At 40.0% G+C, this 11,648-nt stretch overlaps 1 protein-coding gene across 1 annotated transcript; it reads left to right on the top strand.

The window, feature by feature from the left end:
- Positions 1-74: 74 nt before the first annotated feature.
- Positions 75-3,763, top strand: LOC121970794 (sucrose-phosphatase 2-like). The gene is made up of 9 exons (XM_042521754.1): positions 75-328; positions 642-713; positions 803-1,102; positions 1,187-1,288; positions 1,383-1,577; positions 1,673-1,963; positions 2,217-2,403; positions 3,341-3,387; positions 3,476-3,763. The coding sequence occupies exons 1-9, from the start codon at positions 122-124 to the stop codon at positions 3,566-3,568; spliced, it is 1,494 nt and encodes a 497-aa protein (XP_042377688.1). The 5' UTR covers positions 75-121; the 3' UTR covers positions 3,569-3,763.
- The last annotated feature ends 7,885 nt before the right edge of the window (positions 3,764-11,648 follow it).

Raw genomic sequence — 11,648 nt, 5'->3', positions numbered from 1 at the left:
TTATTTAAAATTCAGCTAAAATAATTAATTAATCATTTTTTCCTCTGGAATTTGATTTTGATTTGATTAATTAAATCGGTTATTTACAGGGACGATTCGATGCGGCGTCGATAGGCGAAGAATGACTTTGATTCAAAGAAGCATTCGACCGAAGAGTTCGGATCCAGTCCGCTGCCATCGTCCTGCCTCTTCCTCCCCTCGTGTGATCTATCCATTCTCCTCGCCCAGAGCGACCGGAGCTAAAGATCTCAGCTTTTTTACCTATCATCTCCTCCGCACGGAACGTCCCCAGCTTCGGATTCGGTGTACCCACGCTATGTCCTCTCTGGTAATCTCCTTCCTCCGTACCGTATTGCAGTTGCTCCTTTTCCAATCGCATGCCGCTTCTTATGCTGATAGGTTTTGGATTTGTCATTGAATCCCCTAATTTTTTGTTTTGGAGCATCTCAACTCTTCCTCTGAGTTTTTCAGTTTTTGCAGAGTGGATGTTTTCTATAGAAAATTTATTTATGGATATGTAGAATGTTTAAGGAGTAAGAAGTTTATATGTTGCTGTTGCTGCTCGAAAGTTCATTTCTTTGGGCAGTGAGATTTAGTTGAGGCATACTTCGATGATAATCAGCTCATGTTATGTTTTATAGGCTTACAAGGAAATGGATAGGTTCAGTGCCCCTGCTCGTCTCATGATTGTTTCGGATCTCGATAACACGATGGTATAGTCTACATTCCCAATGAATGCGTACAACGAAGGCTTTGTTTATGTTCATCTTTTACTGAATTTGGACGGTTTTTGTGTTTGCAGGTAGATCATCATGACCCTGAGAACACGTCGTTGCTTAGGTTCAATGCTATGTGGGAGTCCATTTACCGCCACAATTCCCTGCTAGTATTCTCGACCGGGAGATCACCCACACTTTACAAGCAGCTAAGGAAAGAGAAACCACTATTAACACCTGATATAACAATAATGTCAGTGGGCACCGAGATCACTTATGGTGACTCCATGGTACCTGATGAGGGATGGGAAGTTGTCCTTAATAAAGCATGGAATAGGAACATTGCTCTTGAGGAAGCAGGAAAATTTCCCCAGTTAAAGCTTCAGGTAACCTTTGATATTTGTTGAATGCAAAACGAGATATATCAACTAGGGCATATGTCGTAGTGTGATGGATTTTTATGCATTCAGCCAGAAACTGAGCAGAGGCCACACAAGGTCAGCTTCTACGTGGATAAAGGGCATGCTCAAGAGGTTTTAAAATCACTTCCAGGCATTTTCAAAAGCCGCGGGGTAAGATTTTTTTCGTGCGGAATATATCAGTTGTTATATTCAAGTCTTGATGCCATGATTTATCTCATCTTTTTTTCACATTTGTTGCTAACAGCTAGATGTAAAAATAATCTACAGTGGTGGTATTGATCTTGACATATTACCACAAGGCGCTGGCAAAGGTGAAGCTCTTTCATATTTGCTCAAAAAATTCAAGGAAGCTGGAAAACTGCCACTTAACACTCTTGCATGTGGTGATTCCGGGAATGATGCTGAGCTATTTAGCATTTCAGATGTTTATGGTGTCATGGTTAGTGTTTTGAGAGTTTTAACTGTTCTCTTCTAGTTGATGATTATTTCAGGTAATGCTTTAAAATCAATTAAACATATCACTTCAAATCTCAGGTCAGCAATGCCCAAGAGGAGTTACTGCAATGGCATGCTGAAAATGCAAAAGGAAATTCTAAGATAATTCATGCCACCGAAAGGTGTGCTGCAGGTATTATTGAAGCTATTGCCCATTTTGGGCTAGGTCCTAATATCTCTCCAAGAGATAGTTTGGATCTCTTGTCTTACAAGCCAGAAGATATTAATCCAGCAATTATACTAGTTACACTTTACATTGCATATGAGAGGTGGCGCCAGGCTGCAGCTGAAAATTATGAATCATTTATCCAAAGTTTGAAGACAATATGTGTAAGTGCAACAAGTACAATTATCTCCTTGTTCTCACATCTTTTAAGGCTTGCCATCTATGTTCTTTTGGATATTTTTTTTCTTCTTTTAAGAGACATTTTCTCTTCAATTCTGAAATCCTTTTTGATTTTATCCATTTGCTTGACTCTGAGGCCTTTTAGTTTATACAATCAGGTTCCAGGTTTTGTATGATAAATCTTTCGCAAAGAGTACCAGTGTGTATAATTGCTAATTTTGAATATTTGCATAACAGCATCCAAGTGGGACTATTATCCATCCATCTGGAGTTGAACAATCTCTCCACGAATGGATAGACACACTTAGACCATACTACGGTGATAAACAAGGTAAAAAGTTCCTAGTCTGGGTAGATAGAGCATTCACTTCAAAGATTGGTTCAGACACATTGCTTGTAAAGTTTGATAAGTGGGAACTAACTGGTAAGTGTTTATAGTCTATAATTTATATCCTCTAAGTGTCTGTGTTTTCTTTTCTCCACATTTATTTATTGATAATTTGATCTTTGAATGTTCTATGTTTAGAACACAAAAATTGTGATTTTAGTTCCTAATATATATCTGTTCTATAAAGGCAACTTAGGTTAGTGTTATTTGGATAAACAACTTTTAAGGGCCTCTTGTTCAATTAAAGGCTTTCTAAGAAAATATACATAATAAAAATGTTAATTTATTCTTAAAATAACTGGGTGTTGGGTGTTCTGTAAGTAGTTCAAAGTAAATTGTCTATTTCCTTCTTATGAATTAAATTAATATAGTGATAATTTTGACTAAATCGTGAACCTATTTTGTTTTGTCATTAAAAATCCTCAATAAGTAGTGCCAATCTCTTTAGATTCAATGACACTGTTTATATAATTCCCGATTTCATAACATATGGTAAGATTCTTGGAGTCAAGTTTGTTATGAGCACTGTTGTGTCAAGTTTCACAATTATGCCATTGCAACTCAAGTAATATGCTACAAATCACATTACATACTTACAAATTTACCTTGAATTCTGTTTCCATTTTGCTGTTGTTGTTGTTGTTTTGGGAAAAGATCAAGGGAGAACAACAGTTCACCCAAAATATATTAGCTAAATCTAAAATGCACACTACCAGTGATACTAGATAAGTTGGAACTGAAATGGTGCAACAATTACAGAACAAAAACATCAGTGGTTTTGTGCCTGTAAGTGCCACAAGCTCGTGTTTAAATAGTTCAAACTGCGTTGGTGATTATGTAAAAGTTTGTGTTTAGAAATGCTTTTGCAATATTTCGGATCCAGAACTTTTGCAATAATTCAAGACTATTCTCATCTCGCTAGAAATGCTTTGATATTTTTACTTACTAGGCCTTACATAGACTCCTTTCACAGATGAAGGGCGAAATGGTTGCGTGACGACCTTTGTACTCAACTCAAAGGTAAACTAAACCGATAGTTACCAATACTTTATGTATCAAGTTTGTGTTTCATCTAACTCACCTGCTTGGGTTTCATCTATGTCATCAGCCCGACAGCCCAGGCAGCTTCAGCTTGGTACACATTCATCAGACCTGGCTCGAAGGGTTCGCAGCGAGCACCGACGATGCCTGGATCTTCTAATTCGGGCATCTCTAGGAAAACAGTTTCAACTGACAGGTTATAGGAATAAATTTCGTCGGCGATAATAATCGAATGCTGTTGTTTCTCCCTTTAGTTGGAGCATGGTTGGGGATGTGTTGGTGATACTTGAATCAACCTTACAGGCACAATCTTAAATTCCAGGGAATTCCAACTAAAGGAAAATGTTTAGTGTTACCTTGATGAAGATATCATTACTAGGAAAAAAAAAACGAATGAGAATCAAAATCAATAGGAGCTTTTGGAGTTCCATGTAAGAGAGGTATGGCGTATGGATGGATTCTCGAGCATGAGATTGTTGGGAAGTAATAGAAAGTTAAATCTATAGAGATAGATGAGAATGATAAGTTGAACATGTGAAGTTATTAGGAAAAATAAAATAAAAAGTTATTTCAAGAGAGATTAGAGGTTGTTTAAATATTATATATATAGAGAGAGAAAGGTTAACCTACGGATTTTTATCTACGGAATAATACGGATCAACCGTCATGTCATTTTTTTTTTCATAAAATCTTTTTCTCCTCTTTTTCCTTCGTTCTCGCTGAACCGAAGCAGCCCACCGCGCCTCCTCGTGCGTCCATTATCCGCGCCTGTCCCCGGCCATCTGCCCACCTCCGGCGACCTCCTACCGCCTGGGCTCACCCACACTATAGTTCGGGGGTGAACTCGTCGGGGATCGCGGCATGGATTCCGACTACTGCCGCTTGTCCACCGTCGAGCTGAGAGGAAGTCTCGGCGGCGAGGGGATCTAGTCGCGCCCGATTCCGACCATGATCGCGTCGGATCCGGCCGCGATCTCGCCGGAATCTAGCGCGATCGCGTCCAGTCGCGATAGCATACGGAATTCGACCGCGATCGCGCCAGATTGGGTACCTTCTCAGCTCGATTCCAGCCGTGATCCAGTGCTATCGTGGTCGTGTTGGGCAGGAGATCGGATTCCGACGTCATCGCGTCCGGATTTCGACGCCATCACGTCCGGATTCCAGCGCCATCGCGTTCGGATTCCAGCGCCATCGTGTCCGGATTCTGGCGCCATTGCGTCTGGATTCCGACCGCAATCGCGCCGGAATCCAGGCATCGAAGGCAGTGGTCAAGCGGCCAACGAACAGGCGGGTGACCAGCGACGACGAGGCACGGTGAGCCTGGCTTCGTTACAGCGAGAACGAAGAAGAAGAAAAAAACTACGAAAGAGAAAATATTATATTAAAAAAAATAAAATAATATGACATGGCAGTTGGTTCATAACAATTCGCAAGATAGAATTCGTAACATCTTACTATTTTATTAAAAATCTCCCCCCTTTACTAACTAACTTTGGTGAAGCCTAAAATGAATTTACGTTACTGTCCTTTTTTCTATTCATACTAAAAATAATTCCAAGGTTTATTAGTAATTTTCTTTGATTGTTTTATATAAAAAATATAGTTCTCTTTAGTCCCACATCTTAGAATTGACAACACTATGATCAAAGAAGCTTCTATAAATATTTTAGGCCGACGATATTAAAAAATATACTTTTCTTAGTTTCTTTTATTAAGATAAGTATAATATTAAATTAAAATAATTTTTTTTATAGAGAAGCCCATTACAATAGTTTATTGCTGGGATTTTCTAACGTGCCACTAGAAAATCTAAACAATTCGGATTTTCAAAGACCCAAATAATTTATATATAATTATATTACACACGCAACGCGTGTGTACGATCACACTAGTAACAATTATATATATATATGGAATCACAGTTTGATGGTTTAAAATTATTAGTTCACTGTTTGATTCATAATCGACCGTGATTTAAAATTATTATTATTTTTAAAAATTATAAATTTATAAAAAATTTAAAAATGACTTACATTTATTTATTTAAGTTATTCATGTATTCTTTACAATTTTAAAAGAGTATCATAAATCTTAGAAGTATCCTTATCAGTATTTTGTTGTATTTCAAATATCAAAATTTATTTGTGTTTATCATTGGTAAATTGAATATCGTAAATCATAATTTTCATTTGGATTTTCTTACCTCTTCAAAATAAGATGATGAGCTTCCTCTTTTTATTATAATTAGAGAAATAAAGTCAAAAGTTATTAAAATTTTAGAATTAAAATATGAAAATAAAAAATATAGTATGGAAATGATAAATGAGCTCTCTTTATTCATAGAATTTAAATAATAATGAAAAATAATTAAATAATATGAATAGTTTAAAAAATAAAAATCCTTCTCCCCTAATGGTAAGAATTATGTCTAACGGTTAGAATTGATTTTACTTTTTTTCCTCTAATTTTTAAATCCTACTAGTATAAAAGAACTATTACCAGTAGAAAAATTTATTTATTTCCTTATTTTTCTTTTTATACCGTAAAAATTATTGATTAATTAATTAATTAATGATGCATCAATCATTAATATGTTATAGTTTAGATGGATCGGGTATTTGGTTTTCAACCATTGTAAATCTTCGGATCCATAAAATACTGGACTAGAAACGAATCTTTTGTAATTATGATCGAATTATGATCATGATTTAATCATAATTATTTACGAGCTTTTTTAGGTTCATCGTCCTCCAAATTATAATTAAGTCGAGACGGGTGTTCGAAGACCGTCGATGATGGACAAATGACCAGATAATCTGACATCGAGTGGGGGCGGCCTCCAAGTAATCTTAGACCATCTGTTCCGACTCAAATTATAACATAAAAAGATAATAAATTTAAAAAAAGATCACAGTTAATTATGATTATATCACAATTACGATTGAACTATAATTATAAATAATTTATTCTATTATAAATAATTTATTCTATGATCTATGGTTTTTTTAATAGAATAGGGGATCTAGACGGCAAGTCCTGCACCATCAATCCATCATCTATATTTAAAAACATCGAACTGTTGGTCTGTTAACCGGTCCAGTTAATTGAGCTTTGAATCGTAACCGACCTGACTAACGTCAGGCTAATTATGGTTTCAATCTGTTAACCGGATCCCCTACTCCAGGTCGAATCGGACCAGGTACATGTCTATTAGAATCATTAAAAAAAAAGAATATTTTACTTTTAAAAAGTTAAAACGATGTTTTACTATATTTTTTTACTGAATAAATTTTTATTTAAATACAGTCGTGGTAATCATACAATAGTTTCTATAGCGTATTAAAAAAATATATAATTTTTTAGTTTAATTTGATTAAAATTATTATACATAAAGTATTTTTATATTAAATAAATTATTTATCAATATAATATTATTAAAGTTGATTAAGTTGCCTTTATAAAAGTTAAAATTATTATAATAGTAGTCATTTAGTTGTTATAATAATTTGCAACGGGTCTTGTCGGCGACTTAATTATCCTGCAACGGTATCAAAATATTGTTGCGGACCCACTACGAATCGTTTGACTTGGTCAAACCCTTGCATGTGGCGAAGAAAACGTTTCCAAACTCCAAAGCCATGTGTTTCGCTCACATGGCTTCAAGCACACGCTATAAAACTCTCTCCCTCTGTTTCATGTCGGGCCGGCGAGAGAGAGAGATAGCGTCCGTGAGCGTTTTCTGCGGCCGGAGAGCACGCTCCTCCAGTCACCGATCAGCTGGCGGCTCAGGCGCCGGAGACCTGCAGCGCAGCGGCCCGAACTGCGGCCTGGGGAGGCTGGTGAGGAAACTAAGGAGGCAGAGCAAGATGCTGTCCGTGGCGATGACGAAATCAACCGCCTTCGGCTGCCAGTACGATCCTCTGAGCTACTCCAGAAACTTCGATCGTAATGGATTCGGGGCTGCGCTTGACGACGACGACGAGGACGGTTCCTCCGACCATTTTTACTATACGTTCTCGTCGAGGTTCGTCGCCGGTACTTCTTCCTCCTGCAGTTGCAGAGTGCCCTGTAATTGTGGGATTAATGTAGCCGCCGATGCCGCCGCCGCCACCAGCCTCTAGAACAGCTTTGGTTCTTTCATTTTTTTAATCCATTTGAGACGACGCTAGCTAGCTAGCTGGCGCGCTTCTCATGCATCAAAGATTAAGTACTTGAAATTCATGGCATTTTAATTTTCTTTATATAATTTCTTTTTCCTTTTTTCTGTGCAAAGTCGTAAAGAGAGTTCGTGCTACTACGAGAAATTACAAACTTAATCGATGATTAGCTTGACTATTGTAGCAACGTAGGCTAGCTATATAGTAAAAACAAAGCATATGTGCATGTCGCGATGATCACGTACCTGAAGTAAAAGAAAAAGAAAGGAAAGGAGAATGGTACATTAATTGTCAATTCTTCCTGGAATTGCTCCGTAGAATGCATCAGATAAGTAAACATATATATGCCACGAGACAAGGGAACACAGTGAGCAATCTGTATGATATCGATACAAAGGACAAGACAGATTGGCCATGATTATCATGGAATCTTCCTACTTATAGTACCTAAATAGGGATGGTTAATTTCTGGATCGCCTATAAGAAATGCTTTCCGATTTATTTTTTAAAAAAAAATATGAAACCAGATCTATTGTCCAAGATTCTGTATAATTAATTCATCATTTTCTCCTGGACCACTTTTTTTGATCCAGGGGATGTGTCACTCATATTTATGATCGGATCGTGATCGTAATCTGATCGCAAATAGTTACGATTCTTTCTTGGGTTCACTGTCTCTATCATATTATAGTTTTTGTTCGGAGCGGACGGCCGGAGGCCGCCCGGAGAACACTCTTGCTCGGCGCCCAGTAATATGACCACTTATCCACTACCGGAGACCTCCGAGCGTCCACTCCGAATAAAAACTATAATCTGGTGGGGACGGTAAACCCAAGAAGGGATCGCAACCATTTGCGACCGGATCACGATCACAATCCGACCACAAATACGAATGGCACATCCCCTGGACCAATAAAAAGTGGTCCAAGAGTCAGCAAATACATATGCTTCTGTCCCTGCCAGAAAAAAAAATCAGGGGACAAAGAAATTGTGAAGATATAACGGCTCTACTAATTAGATGAAGACCTTTCTCCTATCTACAAAACAAACTAAATCAGGGAAGGGGTCTCTGGCGATAGTCCTCCGACACTCAAATTAGAAAACAATAGTAGGAAGAGAAATCAAAATAATAGAGATAGAGATGAATCTTGCCTTTCTTCATACTTAGCATATTCTTTTACACCTTTCTTAGTGACCCTCTATCTTCTTCTATTTAATGATATTAATATCGACAAAAGACATCTTTGTCTTGGCTTCTTCGCATTCAATGATAGATGAAGGTTCTCTTTTGTTTTCTCTTCCCCTTATTAAGTATCTGTCTTTTCCTCTTTTATTATTTTATCAGTTTATTATTAATATGTACAATGTCAATATCATACCCCAAGCTCGATGAGTGGCCTGCTCGGCCCACTCTCCTGCCGACCGAGCTGACCGAACACTGGTTCATCCAGATGGCCGACCGGACAGTGATTCCTCCGATCGGCTACTGTAGCCACTTCCCGTTCAGGTCAACCTAGCTTAAGCCATAGTGTGGACCGCCTTGACTTTGAGCTGCAAGTCCGATTGACTGGATAGTTGGTGCCTTAGGGATTTTCCACGTCCGATCGGACTGTTCTCGTTGATCGGCCTATAAGACAACGCCATTTGGCTTTATTGGCCGTGTTGTGCCTATAGATCTATTGGACTGTGGCTTGGGCGGATGGTGCCTAGGACGTTTGGCCTTGTGACCCGTCCTCTGTACCGCTCGAGACAATAGGCAGTACTGGCCCGTCCCCTGTGTCGACTGGAACGATGGACATCAACACTTGGCAGCTAAACTTCCTTTCCTTGTGCATCGTTGGGCGAGCATGGTCGTGGCTGACGTTATCCAAAATTCTCGAAGACCGTGCAAATCCCTGATAATTATGGCCAAGCACGCAGCCATACCATTTTAATTAAGTTCATTAAATGATATCCGGTGATCGAAGGACATGTGTCCCGTACTGCGGCCGCACGTTTGATATGACAGATGGATATCCGATTGCGACACGACATGCATCTTTTCAAATTCAATGGTTGGATCTACTTCTAGGTTTCCGTAACTCTGGATTGGACGGCGGAGGTCGATTGGCCACAAGGTTTATAAACCTCGTGCGCGTCACCGTCTTCCTTACTTCACGTATTCATCTTTGAGCTTCCGGCGATATTTCGTTTTCTTCTATTTCTTTGGCGATCTTTCCAGTAAGCTTCTTCCTTCTTCCAATTGAATTTTTTCGTTGCACTTCATTTCTTTGTTTTCAATGGCAAGCTCCTCTCATCCCCCGTCGCCGTCCCTGGGCTCTGGTATACTTCCATCGATTCCAAGTTCGACGGCGGCGACGTTGAGAGTTTGAGAGCTGCGTACGAAATTCCGTCCAATTATCAAATTGCTCTTCCTTCGACTTTTGACCGTCCGAGCCAACCGCCTCCCGGTTTTGTATGATTCTTAAGGGATCAATTCACCGTCGGTCTGCGGTTTCCTGTCCACTCTTTCTTTTCTGCCATCTGTAAATATTTTTGTATTTATCTCCACCAATTAGTCCCGAACTCTTTTAGGCTACTGTGTGGGGTCGTTATCCTTTTTTGTCTGCACGACATTCCTTTGATCTCTCGGCTCTTCCACTACTTCTATTATCCTAAATTGTCTGAGCCGGGGACCTTTCTATTCCAAGCCCGAGTGGGTCTTCTTCGCTAAGATGTCGTCCTCCAATAAGCATTGGAAGGACTACTATTTTTTCGTTCGCTTTCCCGAGCGGCCCGATTTCTCAACCGATTGGCAGCTTGAAGTGGCGAACACCCAGGTGCTCAAAAAGTACAAGAGTCGACCGGACTACCTCCATGCAACTTCACACTTGGCGGGGCAGAAGTACCATATCCACAAGTTGCTGCATGAAAGAGTCCTCTACATGTTTGGCTTGAGCCTAATCCGTACGAAACTCCTGTCCAGCCTAGGTATGTTCCTCTTCTTCTCCTATTGAATCTAACTGATTTTTTCTCCTTTTTTGCAGTCCACATCATGTTAAGGGCGTGTCTGGCTGACAAGAGCAAACTAGTGGATGCAGAGATCAATGCTCCGCCCGTAGCCGAGCTGGAAAGTCGCAACTTGCAACTGGTCAGCTCCTAGGAGGATCCGCTCGGAGAGAGGAGCCCCAGCTCATGGGAGAGAAGGAGTAGCCAGTCGTATGGTTGGTGGTGAAGTGGTTGGCGCAGCGAATCCTCCGCCAGAATGACTTCCGATGATTCCGGTCGACGAGGCCTCGGAATCGGCTTCTTCCGGAGAGCCATTGATAAGCCGAAAGAGGCGCCGCGCGGAGATTACCACATGATCCGCCACCTTCGCTACACAGACTCCAACCAGGACCAACCCACATCTTCCATCCGAGCAGTGCGAAACTTCCACACCTGCGCCCCGAGCAAGCGACGATCGTCTCGAATACTTCGTTTTCATCCGATCGAACGCCGTCTTTATCCGGGCTACCACAAGGAACAATCTGCGCACTGTCGATAGCTTTCATACTGCTTCCACCTTTGTCGAAGGCTCAGAAGTCTTTAATTTGACTAGCTTCGGCGTCCCAGTCAGCTGGTAGAGCAGCCTCAGCCCCGTTCGCTCCGAGTGGCCGGCGCCATATAATGGCGGTCATTCATCTGCCTACAGACAAGTGGCACAACTCCGACAGTGATGAATCCCGAGCCCCGGAACACAAAATAATTATCCAGGGGCTGCTCGCACAGATATGGACTAACGCCCGGGCCCGTGCAATGATCATGACTCCAGTGGCGCTCGCCAATAGTCATACCCAGATGTCTACTGGGGTAAGTATTTTACTTGCATGTTCCTTACAATTTGTCTCCAAATTATGTAAATGAAAGTAAATCACGAGATTATCTTATAATTAACCGTCAAATAACTAAGGGAGGGAAGATTTTACTTTATAATCTCCTTTTCTTTGTTCTTTGATATGATGTATTGCACCAAGGATATAGTTCACAATTCTCATAGATATTTGGACATTTGGATCATTAACGGGCACCCTACACATCTAGTCGTGTGTGGGAGTTGGGCAG

Source organism: Zingiber officinale, chromosome 4A, assembly GCF_018446385.1.
Source record: "Zingiber officinale cultivar Zhangliang chromosome 4A, Zo_v1.1, whole genome shotgun sequence".
NCBI classification, from domain to species: Eukaryota; Viridiplantae; Streptophyta; class Magnoliopsida; order Zingiberales; family Zingiberaceae; genus Zingiber; species Zingiber officinale.
The sequence above is the reverse complement of the archived record's forward strand: the minus strand, read 5'-3'. Positions and strand labels throughout refer to the sequence as shown.